Below are 24,746 nucleotides of genomic sequence, written 5' to 3' on the forward strand. Positions count from 1 at the left end.
CATGTAATAGTAACAAGTATTTATTTTTTTTCAAAAAAAAAAATCCAAGATAAGAACAACAAAAACAATATAATATTTTTATTTATTTGCTACAAGGCCAACAAAAACTATACAATTTTTTCTTCTTCTCTAGCATTAAATATTCTTTCAAAATGAATAATTACAAAATAAAAAAATTGAAAAAGAAAATATCATGGTGTCATCATTAATTCCATGTAGTCCAATCAAATACATCACATGGCTTTGCCACCACCACCCACACCTTCCCATCTCAAGTTGCTACCTTTGGGATGTTGATCATTATCAAAAAAAATAATCTTAAACTGACATAGAAAATAATATTTTTTAAAATTTTATATTCTGTAGAATAGGTTACGATAACATAACTAAATTATTCTTTCTTACTATCTTATAAATAATAATTTTTTTATTAAAAAAAGATTGTTATTTTAGAGCCAAGTTAGTGTCGAAGAGATGTAAATAAGGATGCAATTGGATTCGAACGCATGGAACTCACATTTCAATATGCTTCGAATGAGACTGCAGGTGAGAGTCAAAAATAAGAAAAAAATAAAATTTATCCTGAATCTGTCCTAACCTGATAAGACAATGGAGCAAAAAGAGATAGACCTTTTCTTTCCCTTGATTTGTTTGATCCGCTAAAAATTTATTAAAAATTTGCTTCTGTTCTGACGTGTGCTGAATAAAGCAGCAAATGGAAGAAAAAAAATAGAATAAAAATTAATCTATTCCAAATCCATTCCGATTCGTCAAGAAATCACTCTCGCCCCGAAATCTACACCGTTTGAATCCATAAATGCTGTATTCATAAATTGAATAGAAATGAATAATTAATCCACAACTATAAGCTTAAACTGCATTTGTAGATGTAGCTTCACATTTTGAAAATAACTAATTATTTCCCACCCATGCATGAAACCTAATCATAGCACCAATTATATAAACCCCACAAAAAATGATACTTCATTCCAAAATGATAGTTCCCAAAACAGGTAAATACCAACCTCACATTTGAAGATCCTCATTCTTTTGTGTAATAAATAAATAATATTTTCACATGCATGATGATCAACAACATTTAGTCCTTTGAGCTGTACCTCTCCCTCTCCTCTCACCATCACCTCACGAGAATGCAACAGGGGTAAGTACAAAAAGAATAATTAAAAAAATAAAAAATAAAAAAGGTATTTTTTGATACATTAAAATATAGAGCTTGGCAAGAACACTTCTAGAAATAGATGTTGTCTTTTACTTTTAAAGCTCGTTTGATTGGATATGGTCATAAATACAGTATAATTAAATATATATACATTTAAAAATATAATAATTATAATTATATGCATGCATCTTATTTAATTAGATGTAATAAAAATTACAACAGTTATAAATATTCTGTTTGGTTGTATGTTATTTGAAAGCACATGCACGAATTTTTAATATTTTATTTATGAAATGATGAGATTATTCCCTATATATATATTGGAAACGAAAAAAAATGCCGGTGGAACTACAGTCAATTTAAGCGTCATTTCAATTACTGCAGTTGAGCTTTCTCGTACAGTTATAATTGTAGCAGTTGAATTCAAATGCATCAAAACAAATGCCAAATTTGAATATGTACGAAGTTACAATTATAATACAGTTACAACCACGTGTTATCGAACATCTCCATACATTGTTTTCGCCGGTAAGGCATTCAAATCCACGATTGGCGTCCTAAAATATGATTTATGGGGAATTCGAATATTTTAGGTTTAATATTTTTTTAAATTTTCTATGTTATTTGCTTACTCTTCAAGTAGTTGACAATTCGTTCATTTTTAATAGCTAGTAAAAAGTAAATTTGACACTGCTTCGTCACTAGACAAATAATATTAGAAACTAATAAAATCTATTTTTTGGAAAGTTTAAATAGCGAGAGCTATGCTTAATAAAATAAATCGTAGATTCGGATGTTCTATTATGAAAAATACCATGGAGATAAACAACTCTATATATTTTCAAAAATATAATTACTTTAGTCTAGGGGGGCCCACATCATCCTAACCGTATATCTCTTAATCCAATGGCTAAAAATCTACAAGCACCAATAACTTGGTACTTTTAAAAGCATAGGAGCTCAATTATATATATATATATATATAATAGATAAATATTTTTGTGGGGAAATAAAGTTTGTATGCATTTTAATTTCCCTTTAGACAAATACACTCTGGAAAGTCAATGGAAGTGTCTCGTGACCTTTGATTTTTATCTAATAAAATATCTAGTGCCCTTTGAGCTGAAAGCTACCAAGCTTTGTGGGGATTATGGTGCATTTTGGCATCTACCATTTTACTATTAGCTATGGTACAATATATACGAATTTTCATGTAATGAGATTTCATTTGGTTTATATTTAAAATATCAGTAATATATAATATATATAATATATAATAAAATTAGCTGGTACGAATTTACTTCATTTTAATATTTAAGCTAATTTTTTATTTTAATTAATTTATAGTTGCAAGACTCGCGTAAAATATGCTAATTAAATGTGTAAATATAAATAATGCATTCAAATTTTAAAATCGAAATATTGTTGACAGATTCAAATTAAATAAATTAAAGATTAGATAAAAAATAAAATTTTGAAAAATTAAGTAATTGATTCAAAATAGCCCATTCTTGAGATAAGTTCTGAATATTTTTCTCTTAAAAGTTTACAAAATTTCAATGTAATTTTCTCTTCATTTCACTACGAGCCATGAAATCGGAATACCACTAAAATCAACAATTGAATTTTATAATTTTTCAACATTATTTTACTTAAATTAAAGTCTCCATATATACAACAATATTTACGTAGAGACCTGTATGAAACATATGCCAATTCAAGTTAATAATAAAATCCACCAATTTCACATTTTACAAAATTATTACAATGCGATTTTGCACCAGTAATTTCGGTAAAAATTTGCATTATTTCCCAAAATTTATGTGCACACATTACCTAATCCAACCACATAAGAGCAAACTATACAGTAGAGAGTATTATATTATTGTCACCGAAAGCAGAAATGAAAGTAAAATCCACTCGCATTCGTGCGATTATCACTTTCCCCCACATTCAGAAACAAAATGAATAACCGGAAAATGTAATTATCTGTTTCGAACGGATCGGAAAGGGGTTCGAGCGTGAAAGAATAAAATGCGAGGCGGTTATCTGCGGATCTTTTAATGCGGCCTGCGGGGGAAAGTGATGAACCATCAAGCAAATGTCATCAGGCAGATTCGACTCTTCAAGAGTCGGGCACATTCAAGGTCTGGAAAAGCTCGGGGAGGTGGGCGTTGGTGAGCTTAGTCCTCCGGCTGATCTCGCGCCTCTTCTTCGGCTTGGGCTTGGAAGTGATACCGTGGACCTGCGCCATGGCCCGCCTTTGGGCCGTGTTGGTCGCGGGCTTCATCCCGTTCTTCTGCAGCTCTTTCTCGATGTCGACCATGTCGCGCGGGAGCTCGATACTACGGAACAGCAGCTTCAGCTCGTCGTCCACCTTTAACGCCACCTTCGGATCGTTAGGGTAGACGATGTCCTCCTGGGAGTCCATGTTCGACAGCAGCCAAACTTGGCCTTGCGTCTTCAAGATCTATGCATGGTCATGTCTGCAGTTAGTCGCCAATTTGACAAGCTAAAAGAGACGCTGCTAACAGGACGGGTCATAACATTCTTCGAGTTGATTCAATGGTTAAATTGGCCCTAGTGGCGAATAGCAAGGAACGGAAACAAACCGAATCCCAGTCTCTAGCAGATTGCCTAGTTTAGAAGACTCAACCACCTTCAAAATCCACTTAACTAGAATTTGTATTGGGCATAGGAGACGGTAAATCACTGGTTATTTCAACTTTGTAATTTTCTTTTTCTTTTTTTCCTTTTTGTAATGAAAACATCACCTCACAGTCTTAGCATATGCAACCAACACATATAAGCAGCTTAAGTGACAGAATATTCAAAGCAACCTGCAGATCCTCCATAACGGACGGATACGCGTCCTTGACGTCCACAACAGGAAGGCCTTCTGGGAACTTCCTTATCAGGTGGAGCAAGTCGTCTTTGCCCTTCAAATCATGCTTGGCCTGCACAAAGTCGGATACAAAAATAATTACTTTGTAAAGCACTCATTCATTCCTAAATCCTAAAACGAGATTCGAAGATAAAGATACAACACTTGAGGGCACATATTACTGCATTATAAATGAATACCAGTGAAGACATCTGACTATGCGACCCAGTTACGGGGATGCTATTCAGTCAGCCATGTTTTGAATGACCATAAAAGAATCACAAGATAGGAAAACTGCTCCAGTCGCTACTTTTATAATAATTGAGATTTTGGCAACTAGTACTAATCAATGAATCACTTAGAAGATGCTCTATTCAAAACAAAAGGGAGTTAGATTGCATAGCACAATTGCAGCATGAAATATAGTTATAGAAATGTTTCTGAAATCAATTCCTTCTTATTTATCCTCTGTTTTTCTCAATTTCTTTGATTTTTCTGAAAAATTGGAGAACTTTTAGTCAATATCCAAAACTGCAAACTGAAAGAGCCAAAACCACCAAAACCACTGAGATAGAAACTCTGGAAGTGTGGACTGAAACCAAAACTGTTAAAAAATCAGCAATAAGCCGATGGATCAACCGGTTATTTTTCCTGCGCCCAAAGCTCCACAATAACGTAACAACTTATGGAAGTGTCCAAGTAAGAGAACATTTCTTCTATATGATGATGTGGCTTAAACATGAAATTTACTTCTATTCTTACATTTGAAACCAAGCACAAGAAGGGAGTTTACCTTGAAAGAAAAACGTTTCCCATCGTAGTTCACTTTAGGGTTATTCCTCAGACTGTCAAAGACAGCTTTGTTGCCCATTATATCCACATAGCATGCATCATTTATTTGTTCGGGTGTGTAGGCTAGTCTTGTCTGCCAATTTGCAGAACAAATGAAAGTTAGAACATGTTCACAATGAGCGACAACTCTCTAGCAAAATAATATAAACTAGAAGTGACATCGCATATTCTTTTGGAAGTAGTTTAGAGTAAATCACAAAGTTGAGTATGGCAAGTAAATTCGAAGAAGAATGAAAAACCCTTTATATTAGCTAAGAGCTATATAAGTAGGAAAGGAAAGGAAATGAAATGTGAGGTACTGATATCTTATATGATATGAGAGAGAAAGTAATCCTTTAATTGGTAGGCAGTAGAAGGACATGAGAATCAACATCATTCAAGTACTATTTGCAGAGCAAATATGAAAGAGCTACACTGCAGTGGCCAGAGCTCAAGCATTTACCTCACGAAGTATGTCAATTACACGCTTGATCTGCGCCCCAACAGGAGACTTCCTGATATTATTGATGTGTTGAAGCCTTTCTGTGTCATTCGAAAACTTTGCAGGCGTAGGTACTTTGGTAGAAACTGAGGGAGCGTTCATGGGTGAAACTGTCCTCTGAGTTTGAGGTGCCTTTGAAGACGCAGATCGGGCTGCTATGCTGGTAAGCGTTGACTGGCATTTCTCTTGCTGTTGCTTGAACTTATTGAGGCTTTCCTGCAATGCCATCTGGAAAATGGATGAAAAAGCTATTCAGTAAGCAAATAATCAAAGAAAGGAACAAATAAGTATCAGAGAAGAATGAGAAAGATTTTATTAATCATTTCTCTCTAGCCCCGTAAAAATTGTCATTCTTTGTAAAATGACCAAAGAAATAAATACTCCCTAAGCTCATTTTGTAATAGGCATGAGACAATATTTTAACAAAAGCAACACTGCAACAGTACAGAAGTATATTATGTAAAACTAATTTAAATTCGACTCAGTATTAATTTGAATATCATGAGAAAGGAATAGTTATACAGATAAGGTGGGCTCCTTGGAGCTAGTATTTGGAACCAAACCTAAAGTCTAGCATTTCCGCACATATTGGCTGCTCTCAGGAGTCAAGACGGCAACTTGCAGCTGCAAGCTCTAGAATATCGCGTCTTCCTCAACTATAAGCGACCAAGTTTGGACTAATTGACTCGCTATAAGAGAATAACTCATTTCAAATAAAGCACAAATCATAATAAGCTCATTATAAGCCAACCAGGCCTTGAGACCTATATTAACAAAAGTGCGAAATGAATCCACAATAGACATAACAAATTATTGCCTGATGTGTGCTTACTGTGTTAGGATATACTAGCTTCCGTGTAACTTCAAAAGTTATACTCATGGAGATTTACTCTCCCACAACCAAATCTCACACTCAATGCTCAAGCCAACTATGGCCAGGATTCTTTGCAATGTTCCTATCATGCATCATTCTCCTAACTTGTGCTGATCTCTCCCACTCCCCAGAAGAAGCAAATACGCTAGCCAACTGCACATAATGGCTCGCATTCTCATAATCAATCTCAACAAGCCTTTGCACGACCTTGCTCGCTAAAGCTTCATCCCCACGAGCTTTGCAACCTCCCAGCACTGAAGTCCACATGCTAACATCAGCCCTAAACGGCATATTCTCAATGAAATCAACTGCTTCCTCAAGCCGCCCTGCACGAACGAATAAATCGATGATACATGAATAATGCTCGACTAATGGTTCAATACCATAATCCTCCTTCATCTTATTGAACCATCTCAATCCTTCCTCAATTAGCCCACAGTGGCAGCAACCGGAAAGTAGAGCAATAAATGTCACTTCATTCAGTCTGATTCCTTCACTTCTCATGGCTTCGAATAGTTCGAGAACTTCACTTCCATACCCATTTGAGGCAAAACCCATCAACATTGAGTTATATAAAACTTCATCAGGTCTCTTCGTTTCATCGAAAAGCATGCGTCCATAAATAACATTGCCACATTTGCAGTAGAGATCGACAAGTGCAGAAGTGATTATGTGGTCAGACTGAAGGCCAAGAATAATAGAGAGGGCAAATAGCTGTTCCCCAAATTTGACATAGCAGATGCTACCAGAAGCACTTATAGAACTAGCTAAAGCAACCTGGTCAATGTGAAGACCGAGCCCGTGCATCTCATAAAAGAGATTCAATGCTTCGATAGCATAACCATTTTGACTATAACCCACAATCATCGAATTCCATGAGATCAATGATTTTGATGGTATTGTATCAAAAACCCATCTAGCCTCCTCAATTCTCCCACAGTTCGAGTACATATTTATCATGGAATTGAACACGATTGTGTCATAAACTTTGAGCTCAGCGAATACCTTGCAAGCATCTTCCCAAAGACCAGATTTTGAGTACAAATCAATAAGAGTACTTGCAACAATAACGCCCCCTAAATTTCCATTCTTGAAAGCACAAGCATGAATCTGTTTACTATATTCAAGCATGCTAAAACTAGCACAGGCACTCAGAATAGTGGCAAAAGTTGATGAGTCCGGCTTTACTCCCTCTCTACTCATCTTAATAAACAACTCTAATGCTTCTTCAGTTTGACAATTAGAGACGAATCCATTTATGAGAGAATTCCACAAAACAATACTTGGGTTCTCCCTCCTATCAAAAACCCTTCGAGCCTCAACTACTCTGCCACACCCTGCATAGCCAGAAATCATAGCCGATAGCGAGAACTCATCTACTTCAGGCAATTGGTCCAACACTCTACAGGCGTTATCCAAATCCTCGCACTTCGCATACATGTCAACCATCGTGCTACCCAATACCGAATCCATCTTCACTTTTCCAACAACAATGCGCGAGTGGATCTGCTTCCCGAAACTATGTATCCGCCGGTCAGCACAAGCACTTAGAATTGTTGCTAGAACAAAACTGTCATTACATGGTGACGACGAACCGATGCATTCCGAGCCTATCCTCTTAAACAAGTGAAAGGCTTCATCTACAAGCCCTTTACGGAAATATCCATGAATGAGAGCATTGCAGGCGACTGCTTCTTTAATGGGCATATCATCAAATAGCTTCCGAGCGCTTTCAACATCACCAGAACGCACGAGACCAGTGATTAAGGCATTCCAGGAAAAGGTATTCTTTTCGTGCATGGAATTAAAGATGCACAGTGCGTTGTGCGTATCTTGAGATTTGAGGTATGCATCAATGAGGGAATTGTAAGAGAAACAATTTCTTTGGGGCATTTCATCAAAAAGGACACGGGCATCTTGCACATTGCAGCGGGCATACATTTGGACGAGGCAGTTGGAGACAAAGAGGGAGCCAGTGGCGTGGCCAGTCTTGAGGAGAATCTGATGGATCTGCCGTCCACTAAAGATCCAATGGTGGGAGTTGCAGGATCGAAGGAAGTGGATGCAGTGTTGGAGATCGACGGACATGATTCAATAGCCGTTCTGGTAAAAGGGGTAGTGGTTTTATGATAGTGGTATAAGCTGTTCTAGATGGCGTCATATGGCACGGGGCCACTAATCATATGCATTTGGTGAAGCAGGAAGAAGAAGTCCGCTCAGTGGACTAATTGGCATGATGAAAGTTAGCAACGAGAGAGTTTTCCAAGTTCAGTTTCATGTTTTCAGGTGCCAAACAAGGTCCTCGTAAAATTACCTCCCTGCATGGATAAATCGACGACTAGATAACTATCGACGGATCTCCTAGCAATGCTAGTGTCAGACACATTTTCTTATGGAAAAGTTAATGAGGCCCAAATTCAGATTATCCCTAAATAGGGGAAAAAAAATAAGCCAACCAATTCTCAAACATGGGACATAGAGCAACAGTGATTAAACCAACCAATTCTTTCTATCCCATTCTCAATGTCCTAACAAATCTACACCCTCTAAATCAATTTTTTATTATGCAAAACACGATATTCGCGCAAAAAGGCGCAGTTTTGAGGTATATTCCCCAAAATTCAACACCAATTCGGCTCAATACCAGCTGATTTCATAACATCCACTCCTGGAGCGATTAATTCAACTATTTGGCTTTCGATGCTTCAACATGTAATTACTGCCCACAGGAGATAAATCGACTAAAACCTAAAGAGAACAGTTGTTATCTACCAAATCAAAGCATATGCCTCTCGCAATTGGATTAAACAGAGGGAGAGAGAGAGCGAGGGGCTCACCGATCTCCCGGGAATTGATCGAGGAAGAGGAGGGAGACGAAGATCGCGCGGAGAATCGAAACCCTAGATTGGTTGATTCGCTCGCCCTCGTGAATCGATCGGGAGAATTGGGCGAAAACTGGAAGGGTCGAAGAGCTCTTGGACGGTTCTGATACGCCGCCCTTTTCATGATCAAGGAATGTGATCGGGTAAATTGCACTCCAGTCCCTGACGTTTTACTTTTTTTCAATTTTGTCCTTAAATTTTCCTTAAAGGCGGTTTTTAATGTAAAAAAATAAAAAAAATCCCTTTGCGTACACCCTATATTTTATAATTAACATATTTTTTGTTAACATTTATACTCTAATTTTAATTAATTTCGAATAAATTTAAATAAATACTAAAATTTCTAAAGTAATCTGCTCTTCCATATTTAAAATTATATAATAATATATAACTTTAATTATTTGTTATATTATAAAATTAAAATTATATTTTCATATTTATATTTATAATTATATCTTTATATATTAATTTTATTTTTATTTTCATACATTGACTTATATTTTATATAATATTCAAGGACAAAATTATTATTTTATTTAACTTTTATCAATTTAATATCTTATTCTAACATAAATATTCAAACACTATCAAAAATATTCTCTGAAAATAAACAAATAACATCAAAATAGCGTCAAAATGAAACTTGGCTAAAAGTTGGAGACTAGAATTGCACCGAAGTCCCCATCGCTGTAGTGGAATTTTTACTTGGTCCTCAAATTTTTATGAGCAATTTTAAGCTCTTCGGACGAAAACAAAAGTATTTTAAAAAATTTAAGGTATTAAATGCTCAACCAAAAAAACGACACTACAGTAAAATTTGAACCCAAAAAAAGAAGAGTTTCACTAGGGTTCATACCTTGTACTTTTTTTGGGTGTCATAGATCAATTTTTTAATATTTTTTTGATGATTTTTTGAATGATTTTTGTTCATATTTTTGCCTAATATTTGGAGTGTTTTATTTTAGATATCTTAACACTCTATTTGGCACGGACAACGAGCTAATATTGTTAGGCCAAAATGAGTTAGAAAAAAAAAGCAAATAAAAATATATTTCGATAATAATTTTTTTAATAAAAATATATAATTTTCTTTATTGTACTTATTTTCATAATTCCAAATAAAACGTAAAGCTAATTGTGATATATGACAGCAAATCAGGAGCTTATCAACAAAGTATTATTTGTTGGGACACCGTCCACCAAAGTTTTTTTTTTTTTTTTTTTTTTCCTCCGAACTTCACCATGTAATCTAAGATTTCATTCTAGATCCTTGAAAACTGGATTAACACGGCGACGATGATTATCATCTTGAATTACATAAGATAACAATAATGAGAACAAAACTAATGGATAAAGCCATTCCCTTAATTGGATAAGAGAGTTTACTTTTCCACTAATCAATAACAAATGCAGGGACACTTCATACAACATTCTCTTACTCACAAGAGTACAAAGCATTAGGAAGTTGCAAGGAAAAAGGGAGATCTTTTTTTGCGTATGTTCTCTTCTTAAAATAGTGAAACAAATTCGCATATCCATTCAAACATGTAGGAAGAGAGGAGACACGTATAAATATATGTTTCATAAACCTATAGTTCATCGAATAATCTCTCGATTCACCATGCTTTCTCCTCAATTCAGCTTCTCCGTAGACGACGACGCCGCATTCGATCCACGGAGTGAGGGAGGTCACGAAGCGAGCTTTCGTCGCATGCGGAAGTCGCACTCCAATATTATGCGCGAAGAAGCGGTTGGTAGATACCGTCGAGACTTGCCGGAGTACGCTTACGAGCTGTCCTTTAGGGACCTCGTCGAGTTGCCTGCGATCGTGAGCTCGATGCAGAAGGCTCGCGAGAGGGGAGGGATTCGTTTAGCGGGTTTTGGATTGGAGAGGAGAAGACGAAGGTGAGGAAAAGCGCGGAGTTCGGAGGTTTCTTTCGAAGGGTGTTCTTTCCTTTACCTGCAAGTGGGAGGAAGAAGGGATCGAGTCGAACAATTGGATCTTGTTCGACGATATCTTCGACGTCTTTGTCGATCGACGGGGACGGATACGAGCTACAAAAGCGCAGAAGCAGCAGAACAAGCAGTAGGGACAACAGCAAGTAAGTTCTTGATATTGAGTTCTAATGTATCATTCAGTTCAGATTTTTATCAGAAATTTCATCAAATAAAAAAAGAAGCATCTCAAACAAGAAACAAGTAATTCAATTCCTAGTTAAAGACGCGGATTAAGTCGATAAATCGAGATGCTGAACAAGTCATTAGTAGCTGAACTTCTCTTGATTCCTTTCTCAAACTGCTCTGTGTTGCTGCAGGAAGGTAAGTAGTGGCTGCTATCCTTTCTTCCACACCAGCAAGAACAGGGACTTGAGGGGGTTCTGCTAAAATACAGCTTCAGCCTTTGTTGAAATTAAGTTGCATGACTTCATTATCCTCTTGGTTTTTCTCCACATTTGATTGAATGTTATCATGTAATAAAGATGCTGTTGTAGTATATTTATATAAGAATGAATATCTTGAATAAAAAAGACTAAAATTTTTTAAATACAAAACCAAGCTGGAATGTTTTTTTGTGCATGATATAAGAGTGGCTTAAATCGATTCAATGGCTAAAAAAATAATAACACTTCTAAAATATGTCGGCTTATTGGTGCCAACTATTAATTCTAAAAACTCGAGCTACTAGAAACTTAAAGCGTATAGACACAACGTCCATAAATTTTGATTGTGAACTCGTCCTAACCAATCTCACGCCATTTTGAACATGACCCCACCCAACTTGACATCCTGCCAGAGGGTACGATGCTAAACATGAATCCCAAAAACTCGAGCTATTGGAAAGTTAAAGCATAAAGAGATAGCGTTCATGGTTTTTAATTGTGACTCGGCCCAATCAGCCTCACGTCATTCTGAACATGACTCGATTCAACCTGGCCTCCTGCTATATGGAGGATCTTGGCCATTCGGGAATCGAATCTGTAACCTCCGATTTTAATACCACTTGTTAGATCGCTGACGCTAACTATTAATTCAAAAAGTTTGAATTATTAAAAATACGCAATCAATTTACTTAAAGCATCTAGACACAATGTCCAGAAAACTTGATTGTGATTCAGTCTCACCAACCTCACAACATTTCGAATATAATTCAATTCAATTCGATCTCTCGTAATTTCAAATATGACTGGATCCAATCCGACCTCCTGCAGTATTATAGGATACTGAATAATTTTAAGTCAACACAATACATATCTGTCTTCTCTTTTCTTATAAATAGCGGCCACTGCACTGGTACTGAAAGTCAAAACCATGTTTCTTAATAAGTGCCTCCTTTCCCGCCCCCGCCTCTCTTCCACTCTCTGTTTCTTCATCGAACGACGCTTCTCCTCGTCGGCGCCGTCTGCAGAAGTCGGCGGCGACCCTCGACTCGTCGACGACATCTGCCGGGTGCTGAGCGACTTCCGCGGGCCCCACCACGACCTGCCCTCCGCCCTCTCCCCCTTCCTCCCCNCATGGTTTGATTGGTAATAATGTAGAATTCTCCTTTTTCAATTTTAGCTGCCTATTAATCATATATATATATATATATATATATATATATATATATAGTCCGGCTACTATACTTTTATGAGTATTGACTCCTTTATATTCATAAGTTTTTGGCCCTTAAATTTATTCTATTGATCATTTCCACCCGTTAGATCGTATTATTCAACCAACTACCCACTCAACCCTAGGGGATCACTATTATTCTAAGTGGGGACCAACATCATTCTAACCACACATCCTATCAATCAACGGTTAAAAATTTATAAGTATAAGGGGGTCTATACTCATAAGAGTATAGTAGCCCCAGCCTATATATATATATATATATATATATATAGTCCGGCTACTATACTATTATGAGTACGATCGCCCTCGTACTCATAAGTTGTTTTCGATTATAGAGCTTGCGAATCGACGATCCACACCGTTAAACGTTATTTAGAGCATTTAAAACGTCTAGAAATCTCATAAATATGTTGTCTTATCTTAAGAAAAAGTAATCACATCTTTCTATCTAAAGTGTGACAGTATTTATAAATACAAATCTCAACTGTAACCTACCAAATAGAAAAAATATAACTGTAGCATTTGCAACTGTATAAAACCAAACAGACTAGACGTAGTTACAACTGCAGCATTTGCAACTGCATATACGTCCAAATACACTGTTTCTGCAATTACATCCAACCAAACAGCCCCTAATAGTTTTTAAACTTCTTATAGTCAAGTTTAATTTTAGTTTTGAGATTTTTAAGTTTGAATTTATAACTTCTAGTTCACACTTTAATCCTTACAAAAACCATTGAATCTATCCGTTCTCTATCCATCTAATACTTTCAACCCAACAATCTAATTTCTGAATATAGAAAAATTTCAACTCAATTAACAATAAAATTTAAATAAAAGATTATAGAACAATGATCGCATTGCGCATAAATGCAGAGCTATGCATTCCCTCGTAGCACATAAGAATAAGAACAATGATTAAAATGAAACAATTTCAAGAGTATAAGATTTCAAATGTCAAACTAAAATTGAAAGGACCAAAATGAGACTTGATTAAAAGTGAGGGATTAATGATGCCGTTTATCCTGTTATCAAAGTTAGGTTCAGGACCAAGTTATATGCCGAAAACATTTCCATCAGGATTAGTAGATTGGACTTTGTTTACATTATTATTATTATAGCTATTATTAATGGTATTGGATAAGCAAATGGGATTGCCTAAATCACACTCCATTGACTGGTTGACTCTTAAGCCGGAGAGAATTGACAAACAAAAGGTTCCCATCAATGTATTTTATGTGGACAGAGCTGACTGGTTGACTCAAGGAGGACAGAATGACAAAGAAAGGCTATAGGCAATCAGAGACTGACTACATCCAGTTTCACACAGTTTCAGGCCTCATTCCGGCGTCATCCCCCGACTCGGCTGCGAGAGAGAGAGAGAGAGAAGGAGAGAGATGTCGGAAGACGCTTTAGTTTCCTACATAGTGAACAAAATTGGAGACCTATTCACCCAAGAAATTCCTCTAATTTGGAAGGTGGCGGACGATGTTGAATCACTGAAACAAGAACTGCAGGCACTTGAGATCTTCCTCAACAAGATGGACTACAAGCAGAGACAAGACGCGGCCACAAAGAATTGGTTGAGCTCCGTTAGAGACGCAGCTTATGAAGCAGAGGACTTGATCGACACCTATTCGCTCGAGAAGAGGTATGCTCCTGCCACTAGGATATTTCATTCTTATTCAGTGAATAAACAAATCGAAGAGTTGAAATACAAGATCCGTGAGATTGTCGAACGTAGAACTATATACGTACCTAAATTGCACGAGCAAAGAGACGAAGGAAGCTGCAGTAGTACAGCTGCAGATCAAGGTCATTTGCATCCGTGGAGACGGTCATTTCCACACCTTGGTGATGATGTGGTTGTCGGTTTCGAACATGATGCTGATCTTATAGTGGAGAGGTTGCTTCACTCGGAGCGGCGTCGACAGGTTGTAGCCATCACCGGGATGGGTGGTGCAGGGAAAACCACTCTTGCGGCTGTGGTTTATAAATTATTTTCTAAAGCTACCGTACGCGGTCACACCCATTTTGCCCGGCTTAAAGAAGTGGACTCCAGAGGTGAGCTTCGAAACCACTTTGATGTTTGTGCTTGGGTGCCTGTTCATCAAGATCCCGACATTACGGAGCTTGTAATGATCATGATTGACCAACTAGGCTTAATTGAATCTGTGAACACTATGGAAGATCAATTATATCATAGGAGGAGCTGGATGATCCATTGCTTAAAGGAGAAGCTATATTCATTTTTGGAGCAGAGGAGATACCTAATAGTGTTGGATGATATCTGGAGGAAAAGAGTATGGGATCAATTAAAACTAGCTCTTCCAAATTCGGACAACGGGAGTAGAATAATAGTAACAACTCGATTCAAGGATGTTGCCATTTATCACGACCCAGGTTCCGAACCCTACGAAATGAAGCCCTTAAACGAGGATGATAGTTGGCGACTTTTCTCTACAAAAGTGTTTCCACAATTAACTCCGCATGATCAACCTATATGCCCGAGAGAACTAGAGGACTTGGGTCGTCAGCTCTGTAGGAAATGTGCCGGTTTGCCTCTTGCTCTAGTGGTACTGGGAGGTCTTGTTTCGATAAAACTGAAGCATCCGTTGGTGTGGTCGAAATTACTTGATAATATGAACTGGGATTCGACGGATGATGGGAAGCAATGCTTAGAAATCCTTGCTTTGAGCTACTACGACTTGCCTTACAACATGAAATTTTGTTTTCTTTACTTGGGAGCTTTCCCACAAGGTTCTGAAATCAGTGCCTCAAAATTGACGAAGTTGTGGATCGGAGATGATCTGATACCAAAAGAAGAAGGTATAACACTAGAGGGTACTGCAAGCAACTACTTGGAGGAGTTGGCACAAAGGTGCCTGGTTGAAATAGTGAAGCGAGGACCTGATATGAGTATAAAAAAGGTAAGAGTCCATGACCTCTTGGGTGAGCTAGCAAAGTCCGAAGCAAGAGAGAGTCGATTCCTTCAGGTAGAAACTATAACTAGTATTGAAGAAGAGTCAAAGCCCCAAGAGATAGCTGCCCGTCGTATGGTGCTCCATCAAAGCTTCGGTGTATTAACAGGAATTTTGGATGAAAAATTAAGAGCTCTTTTAGTTTTCCCCACAGGCAGAATCACTCAAATCTCTAGGTACAACAGGAAAAGATGGTTCCATAACTGGTCAATAGATTACTTCAAGTTTTTTCGAAACATTAATCAGACTGATATAAGAATGGAATTTCTCAGAGTGCTCGAACTTGATGGATTTACAAAAAACAACATTCTTGAACTTCATATTAAAGATATGACTAGATTAAGATACCTGGGATTGAGAGACACCAATTTTGCAATGTTACCATTTTCTGGAGGCATCCCTCCACATCTGCAGACTCTAGATATAAGAGGTACATTTATCACAGCGTTGCCATCTGAAGTTTGGACGCTTTCAAAACTTCGCCACTTATACTTGAATTCAATGAGTTTGCTGGACTCACAAGCATTGAGATACATGCAAACCCTCTCAGAAGCTACTTCTACTACAAGTATCAGGGTGTCTTGCATGCCACTGCATAATCTTCAAACCCTTAAAATCGATGCTGATCGCGATACTCCAAAAACTACCGACAGAAAATTGGTTGGGTATCTTAAGTTGTTAAGTAGTTTGAACTCTCTAACATTAAGAGCCAAGGAGATACCTCAAGAGGTTTTTAAAGCAACATCATCTCATACAAAGCTATATAAGTTGAAGTTAGATGGAACATTGCAGCCCGATGAACTCTGCAGTATCAAAAATTTTGCACCTAACATCATCGAGCTCACATTGTCTCGTTCAAACTTGAAAGGAGAGCCGACACAAATACTAGGGCAGATAAAAAATCTCAGGATTCTCAAATTGACAGATAATGCTTGCCAATGTCGAGAGATGTCTTGTTCGCCAGGCAACTTCCCTAATTTATCATACCTTAAGCTCAGCAACCTATCTCATTTAGCATTGCTCAACATGGAGCGCGGATCCTTTCCAAATCTTATGTGCTTGTCTATCCATTGTTGCACCAATCTGCATGCGGTTCCGAATGGTCTGAATCACATCACCACCTTACAAGTTCTAAAATGTAAAAAGATGCCGTCTAGTTTCGTGGAGGAGATTACTGACTGGCGCAGGACGCATGCTGTGAGAGTCATCATCCAAGACCGCTAGCCACTACAAGATCTTTCTCCAATAGCCTAAACATATCGGTAATTTGTCCTCCTACCTTTCTGTCCTCTTTCTCTTCTTCAGAAAGCTTCAGTTAAAAGCAACTTGTAGGTTGAAAACCAGCTATTTATCATATGTCAGATCTTGCTTTCTTATTGTACTTCTTTTGAATATACTTGGTTGTGCATATCTTGCGTGAATCACGATCACCATATACTCATTCATATTCTTGTTTAAGCTGAAGTACTAAACCCAAAATCAGATTCGATTATCTATATTTGATCATACTACTAGTATAGTAGATAGACAACATATTGATATACAAACTGGGCTATTTTGTGGAGCCTTAATTACTCTGTTCTATGTAATTCAACGATATGTTATGAATCTACTACTAACTTCAACTATATTACTAATGTTTACAATATTGGCGATATGTCCTATATTAAATACTAATTCTTTCCTATACTGAATAATATTTTCAGGATCAAAACATTTATGTTCAAATCTGACCCTAATTGGATGAGTTTTCTCGCATAACTATTAATTTACTACAGTGATATGCAAATTTTTGTACATTAAAAAGAATCTTAATTGTACCATTATCATCCAACTATATATTAAAATCTATAAAACCAAACTGAAATCTCCAACAAGATTTGCTTATTTGCACTGATCGAGATCTGTTTCATCATGCCACGGTTGTGGAACAGCTCATAAGTTCATAGCGTAAACTACAACTAATGCGCCCGACAGAGATTTAAGTGGATTAGCAACTAGAAATTCCAACAAAAATTCACAAAATCGGAGAACAATTCAAAAATATATTTTACCCAAAAAAAAAATAAAAAAAAAAGGCAAGAACAAGAACAGAAACCAATTGCAATTCCAGAATCCATTGACCTAAATATAGCAGATTATTATTAATTGCTCAAAAACGCACTTAATCTATGAAGTTAGAAGAATTACCTAGAAAAATACGCCAAAAAAACCTAAATATTTTGTCCCAATCACAACATCAGAAAAAAAAAAAAACTAAAGAACAAAGGGGAAAATGGGAAGCCACTGATCAAGAGGAAGAGGGGAAATGCGAGAAAAAGGGGAGGAATTAAAATAGGAGATCACCTAGGGCACGAAGATCACTCGCCTAGGGTTTCGAGAGCTTCGCGTCGGGAGATGTGGGCGCGATAACTCCGCCATTTTCGCAAAGACGAAGCACAGAGAGAGAGAGAGAGAGAGAGAGGGAAAATCAAAAAAATGGCGTGGGTGTTTCAAAGAACGAGAGAGGGTGGGGTTGGAGATTTACTGATGTGAATGGGTACGGATACTCGAATCCCAATCCGAACCCAAACAAATGGAGCGGGTTTATCTGATGATTAACGGATATGATTTTTGATACCAATATAAAAAATAAAAATAAGACGAATTAAGATTTAGATATAAATTTTATCCGTACCTTATCCGAACATAACTCGAATCCGAATTAATTTATCTTATATAATAATCTATATAAATTTTTGAGTTTATATTTGATCTTGTATTTGAAAATTTAAATATTAATATAATATATTTTGAAATATAATAAGGAAAAATTACTATTTGGGGTTTGAGCTCCCGTTTCGAATATTGGTTGGATTCGAGTTTGGATTTTGGGTTCCGGTTCAAATTTTGTTAAATCCGTTCTGAATCCGGACAGTTGACGTCCTTCGATTGAGGATGACATTTGACTCAAAGTTCAGGGACTATACTGCAATTTACATGAGGAAAATTGTAGAAATCCGGAGAGCTATTGCCTGCACCGGGTGTACAATACATCTTGTACACCGCACTCTAAAATGGTCTCTGAAAGAGAGCAAATAGTAGAGAAAAGTGTGGTGCGGAACTGCGGATGCACGGCTTAAATATTTTTTAAGATCGAATAAAAACCTTTTCTCTATCACATATTCACACAAGTAAAAAATTTGAAGGGCCATTAAGAGAAAAATATTCGAGTACAAGGACCAAATGCAAAATTGTGTATAGTTAGGAGACCACCATACATTTTTTTAACTAATTACAAAACAACATTTTTACATCCTCAGAAGATACAATACAAGAAATAAAACAAACCATGTTTTGCTCAGATTCCAAACATATATACATTTATATACATACATACAAAATTACACATGAACACACCTGTTTTTGCGCACACATTTGAGATACATAGAAGAGATTCCTCAAGCTTTAATCTTCGTGACACCTCCGATGATTTACACGAAAAATACAAAACTAGTTATTTACAGGATCACTATTTTTTCCTCGAGGGGCGGAGATTCGCAAAAAGCTATACAATGAAAAAGCTAACCCCAGAAACGGTTTCGAAACCTGGAGTCTACTTCCGGAGCAAAGTAAAGTAGAAATGTTTGCTCACTACTGCTTTTTTTTCGGATCGAAGTGAGTACATAACATTGAGGGATTCCTCGGTGCGCTTCACTCGACCTCCACCCTGGGAGTTCTACAACATAGTTAGAATGGATTTGTGATGGAAACAACAAAATAAGAATGAGATGGATACTGTTTTGCACGAGGATTGGAGATATACATGAATGGAGTGACCGGTGTTCTACTTGCTTGAAGCAGATTGCTGAAGCTGTTCGAGTTAGCTTCCTCCGTGCCGGAACCATATGTGGAAAGTAACCGTCTCTGAAACAACATCGTAAAGGTAAGAATACATAAAGGAAGTTAGGGCAATGCGAAAAGCCAGAAGAATGGGAAAGAAAATAAGTGAATATAAAAAGAAAAAAATAATATATATTTTTCTTAAAAAAAAAAAGAAAAGAAACTGACTTCAATCATTACATCATGGAAATCAACACTGCTACTGAGATAACCAAAATTGAACTTCAGCAGGAGAGTCGATGACGAGGACAGTTTACAAAAAAGAATAAGAGATGATTCAAATACACATCAGGGAGTAGAGGATGGATAGGGTATAAATTACTATTGATTTAAGAAAATGAACTGAAATGCTGAATCTCGACAAATGGAGTTACTTACATGTGCCTCAAAGTCGGGGCTGGTCAAATTGGCCGATAGGTTCCTCATCAGCAACAGTACCTGGACATAGTAAGCAAAGAGAACATGAGTCAATCAAGGGGAGGTTTGAAGCGCCAGACAATCAAAAACAACAATAATAATATAATATGAACATTAGAATATGCTGATTCACTGTAGAGAAGCATTTTCGAAATATAATCAGAAGCACATTTAGAGACATACGCTACTTCCTCGTGCATCAAAGAAGTAATGAAAGCATATATTTTAAGTTGTCTCGAGTTCATGCATTTGAGGAATATTGCAAGGGGACGGCCGATACTTTGCCTGTTAAAGGATATTGTAAGATACCAAGATCTTAACTAGGAAGCTTTCAAGTTAATAAACCGAATCGAGAAATTAAACCTGAATGAGTATGACACGAAAAGTCTATCCCAAAAATAGAATGATCCTCGATAACAATGCATATATATTACTTCGGTTAATATGAGAAAGTTACATCTAGTTGTCTTTTTCCAAAATTACTCATGCATGCCACTAACAAAATCATGATGTCATTTGACCTCAAAAAATTATTTGGGAAAACTTCAAAAACCCTCCCGTGGTTTCGTAGTTTCTCACTTTGCCCCCCTATGGTTTAAAATGTATCAATTTGCCCTCCTGTGGTTTCTTTTTTCTCTTTTTCTTATCAATTTCATTTTTTTTTTTTATAAATCAGTGATAAAGTTAATTTAAAGGGTACTAAAGTGAATATTTGATAAATCTAGATGGGTATCTGAAGTTTTTTATATATAATTTAATAAAATATTAACGAAAAAGCTACCGAAAAGATAAAAACGAAACCACAGGGGGGCAATTTGATACATTTTAAACCACAGAGGGGCAAAGTGAGAAACTATAAAACCACGGGGGGGTTTTTGAAGTTTTCCCAAATTATTTTCTACCTCAATCTAGCAATGCCGTATTCCTCAATTATGCATTAGAACTTTATGCTTTCATAGAACATATAAGACCAAGTTAACATCTCAGCGAACTCTATTTAAAACAATAACTACATCTACATTTGTATTGAAGAAACTGGGACCTCATTTCCTACTCATAATAGAGAAATTTAGATGTGATAAAACACGAACTAAGTCCTGACATTTTTTTTGACTTCACTGGGGAGAAAGAGAACAAGAAAAATAGAAGCAACTAATATACAGTTCACCATATTGTTAAACATGAATAGAGCAACTCAGTATGTTTTAAACAACTAACATGAAGTTAAATAAAAATGAAGGTGGGATAAATAGCATACTGTTTCAACATCAATTGGGTCCATCTCTTTAAGCTTCTCCAAATGCCCACTCGTATTTGGGTCAAATACGCCGGCAAGAAAGCTGTATACTTGAGAGAAGTCCGGCATGACTTCACGACACACCAGACGAAAGCAAAAAAAGAAATGTGAGTAAACAGAATATAATGACAGAAAAGTAAAAGGGTATACGCTCAATTGCATCTCAACTGAAAAATCACATGGCCAGACAAACGACAACTGCAGAAAATATACAAAAAAAAATTTATATGTATATTAAGACAAACTTAATGATTCATTTCTTCATAATTATGGCGATACATGGGGAAAAAAAATTAAGAACTATTAATTTTACTTATTGGAGTATGGACTTGTGTGGTGAGAGAAGGAAAATACATATAATAAGCTGCTAGTAATGTAGCCCTGCCAATTAAGTACTCAATGAGATAACAAGAATTCAAAAATCCAATAGCATTCACAGGCTACAGAAACAATTATTTAGATGTCGTGGATCAGATTTGTAGAATTAGAATTTTATTTTAGGTTTCTATTTAGAAAAATTATAATTTTGAAGTATTAATCCCCACCTAGTAATCGTGTTTTATGATATGTAAGATTACACTGGTTGCAGGCAATGAGTTATGCCTATGAAGTGAATCTTAAGTACAAACTAAAAGGCGAGACTAACCCCGAAGAAATGGAACTTGATTTTCCTTCTCAGTTGTTTCAGAAGCCAGCCACACCTCAGTAGGGCTCTCAGTCCTGCTACAACAATTATTGGCCATAATAGCTTCGCTTGGTACTGCATCACATTTGAGACTTAGGTTAGCTTATTTTCCACGGTTGAATGGGGAGATCATTTACAAAAAGGCAAAAAAAATTACACAATGAATGAGTAAATACTTGGGTTTGATGATTAATACCTTTTGTCATTTGAGCAGCACTAAAAGGCTGAACTGAACCATTAACACAAGAGGACAATGTAGCATTTGAAGTAGAGTTCCTAACGACAGTAGAGCTATCACTAGATACGGTATAGCAGGGTTCCAACACAAGAGAAGAAGCCGGTGAAGGAGCGACAGCCTGAGTTATGATGGCAGCTGCAAAAGTTTCACCCAAAATAAAAGCTTAGTTGTACTCAAACATATATAGCTCATTATAGCTCTGTTAGAGATCATACCATTTTTAGGTGCTTTTTGCGGATACGGATGTGCTGCTTTCCTCTTTGGTCGAGGGGGTGGTACATGTTCGCTCATGCCATTCTTTTGAACCTTCAAAAAGTATTTTTGCGCATGACTCCTTATCTACAAAAAAAAGAATTCTCTTTATAATGAATAAAAGGTTTTCACAGATTAAAAGTAAAATATTTCCACTACTATAGCAGATGAAGAGGCACATATGTCTTAGATAACATAAAATGACGAAAAATACAGCAACAACGCAAGATCTGTGAGCCAAATTTCATAGATATATCTCTACCAGAATCCACAGCTAATATGTTAGAGACGACGAGTTTGCACGAGCTCTAGAAAATTACTGCTTATCTTGGTGCTTACAAAGCTAATCATGAAAAGTTTCACACTGGTAGATTGTTCAAAAAAAAAAAAAAGATAGCCCTTCAGTTTCAGTTATTTATCAAAAATCTAATCAGGACTATATCAGCAAGGTACTAATAACTACCCTTTTTTTTTTTCCTTTGTACAATCTAACTGCAGTATGGAAGAAGAAGATTAGTACCTGATACCCACTCTTAAAGACAACTACTTATGTCCAGCCACTGATGCTTTGTTCTTTCTGGGCACAACGCCGAAATATTCTCTACAGAAATTGGCAGCAGTGCAGTACTACAGCAGTCTAATCTACAACAGCATGCCTTAAACATTATAAGGCTTGTCCATTTACCTAATCTATGCAAACAGTCTATCATAGTTGTCTACTTAATGCAGTAAGATGCTTCTAGAGATACTCTGATGGATGCCTCAGATATTTATACAATTACACATCAGTGAGGATGAAATGCAGTACAAATCATGCGGCCACAAATAAATGCAACAAAAAGGGTTGGCTAGGACAAAATAGAGTATTACCTGTATCACCGTCTTTGACCCTACAAAAGCTTCTATCTTTTTCCAGTCGCGATCGAAACTGTAACAATCAAAACAGAGAAAAACTTTTGAGTTTTGGAGATCACTTTGCTTACTCTGCAATATGCTGTAAATTACAAGCCACTTTTTGCACAAGCTAGTATAACTTTGTTCAAGATGCGCAACCCTATGATGTTCCCCTACATAGAGCTGGAAACACGCAACAAGTAGCATAATTTAAGAATTTTCACCAATCCCATGCCCAAATGGAACTGCTAAGAACCCAAAAATGAAAATTTCAGATGAACAATCATTGAATTGATCATATAAACCAAAGTCAACAGCCACAGCAAAGGAAACCAAGGTAGCAAATTACAAAATTTTCACCATCCCGGAGCCCAAATCAACTTCTAATAGCCCGAAAAAATTGAAATTTCAGCTGTACCCATCACTTAATTCACAATAGAATCAAAATAAAATAAAATAAAATAAAATAAAAAACCCTAAGAATTTTCACCAAAATATAGAATTTTCACCAAAATAACAACCCAAAAAATGGAAAATTTAGCTGAACTCGTCACTAAATTTGATCAACGAATCATATAAATCGAAGCCAAGGACTACAGAAGAGCAAACCCAGTTATCCAATAACAGAATCTAACCAACCCCAAGCCCAAATTCAACCGTTAATAACCCAAAAATTGAAACTTTACCTGAACCCCCTAACTAGAATTGATCATAGAAATCAAAGTCAAAGACGCCAAACAAAGCATACCCAATTATCAAATTACATAATTTCACCAAAGTCGAAGCACAAATGCAAATGTTAATAACCGAAAATTTGAAAACTTTAGCTGAATCCCATCATTAGAACTGATCATGGAAATCAGAGTCAAAAGATTACATCAAAACATCCCGGGTAGAAAAGCCCCCAATCCCCAATCCCCAATCCCCCCAATCCACACTAGAATCCAAAACCCCAACCCAATAACATACAGAGAGAGAGAAAGAGGTAGAGGGGTTACGTACAGGTGGAGGGCCTCGAGGAACTTGTCGTGCTCGACCTCGGACCAGCTCTCCCTCGACTTGGTGATGGTGTAGGGCTTCCGAACCTTCCTGCTTGGGTCCTCCAAGGAGCACGGCAACGCCGCCGCTGCTCCCGCTGCGACCATGGGAGTAGGAGGCGCAAAGGGAGGAGGGGGATAAGCACCGCCGTGCGCCGCCGCCACGGGAGTCGCGGAGAGCATAAACCGGCGAGTTTCTTTCTCTCTTTCCTGGAGGCGAATCGAGCGGAAGAATCGCGAGGCTTCTCGGCTCTTCTTTTTCGCTCTCTCTCTCTCTCTCTCTCGCTCTCTCTCG

General features: G+C 36.9%; 3 protein-coding genes across 5 annotated transcripts; 1 reads left to right on the forward strand and 2 right to left on the reverse strand.

Moving 5' to 3' along the window:
• Nucleotides 1-2,896: 2,896 nt before the first annotated feature.
• On the reverse strand, nt 2,897-9,262 carry LOC109704573 (general transcription factor IIE subunit 2-like). Of its 3 annotated transcripts, none has more exons than XM_020225328.1 (5): nt 9,109-9,262; nt 5,359-5,625; nt 4,858-4,989; nt 4,021-4,137; nt 2,897-3,650 (listed from the first exon to the last, which is right to left on the reverse strand). In XM_020225328.1, exons 2-5 carry the CDS (start codon nt 5,623-5,625, stop codon nt 3,306-3,308), a joined length of 861 nt encoding a protein of 286 aa, XP_020080917.1. In that variant the 5' UTR covers nt 9,109-9,262; the 3' UTR covers nt 2,897-3,305. The 3 variants fall into 3 exon arrangements, 2 of the variants coding, with proteins under 2 accessions (XP_020080917.1, XP_020080916.1); XM_020225327.1 differs by lacking the exon at nt 9,109-9,262 and adding an exon at nt 6,230-6,367; XR_002214431.1 differs by lacking the exons at nt 2,897-3,650; nt 4,021-4,137; nt 4,858-4,989; nt 9,109-9,262 and adding an exon at nt 6,230-9,100 and having other exon boundaries at nt 5,487-5,625.
• A 4,367-nt stretch (nt 9,263-13,629) lies between these two features.
• LOC109704571 (putative disease resistance RPP13-like protein 3) lies at nt 13,630-23,368 on the forward strand. Its single transcript, XM_020225325.1, has 2 exons — nt 13,630-17,011; nt 23,019-23,368. Exon 1 carries the CDS (start codon nt 14,166-14,168, stop codon nt 16,971-16,973), a length of 2,808 nt encoding a protein of 935 aa, XP_020080914.1. The 5' UTR covers nt 13,630-14,165; the 3' UTR covers nt 16,974-17,011; nt 23,019-23,368.
• LOC109704572 (protein REVEILLE 6-like) lies at nt 19,070-24,496 on the reverse strand (the record flags this gene model as incomplete). Its single annotated transcript, XM_020225326.1, is given in 9 exon segments — nt 19,070-19,467; nt 19,555-19,655; nt 20,010-20,069; nt 21,307-21,416; nt 21,992-22,105; nt 22,227-22,403; nt 22,484-22,607; nt 23,391-23,448; nt 24,417-24,496. Coding segments are annotated over 9 exon segments (849 nt in total), but the record flags the coding sequence as incomplete, so codon positions are not given.
• Between the last annotated feature and the right edge of the window lie 250 nt (nt 24,497-24,746).

The sequence above is a fragment of the Ananas comosus genome, unplaced genomic scaffold (assembly GCF_001540865.1).
Source record: "Ananas comosus cultivar F153 unplaced genomic scaffold, ASM154086v1, whole genome shotgun sequence".
NCBI lineage: Eukaryota > Viridiplantae > Streptophyta > Magnoliopsida > Poales > Bromeliaceae > Ananas > Ananas comosus.

Coding starts and splice junctions, on each gene's coding strand:
- LOC109704573 (XM_020225327.1), bottom strand. CDS start 6,277: ATGAGTATAACTTTTGAAGTTACACGGAAGCTAGTATATCCTAACACA. Junction 5,626..6,229: donor AGCTAGTATATCCTAACACA/GTAAGCACACAT, acceptor TCCATTTTCCAG/ATGGCATTGCAGGAAAGCCT. Junction 4,990..5,358: donor TAATTGACATACTTCGTGAG/GTAAATGCTTGA, acceptor GCAAATTGGCAG/ACAAGACTAGCCTACACACC.
- LOC109704571 (XM_020225325.1), top strand. CDS start 14,166: ATGTCGGAAGACGCTTTAGTTTCCTACATAGTGAACAAAATTGGAGAC.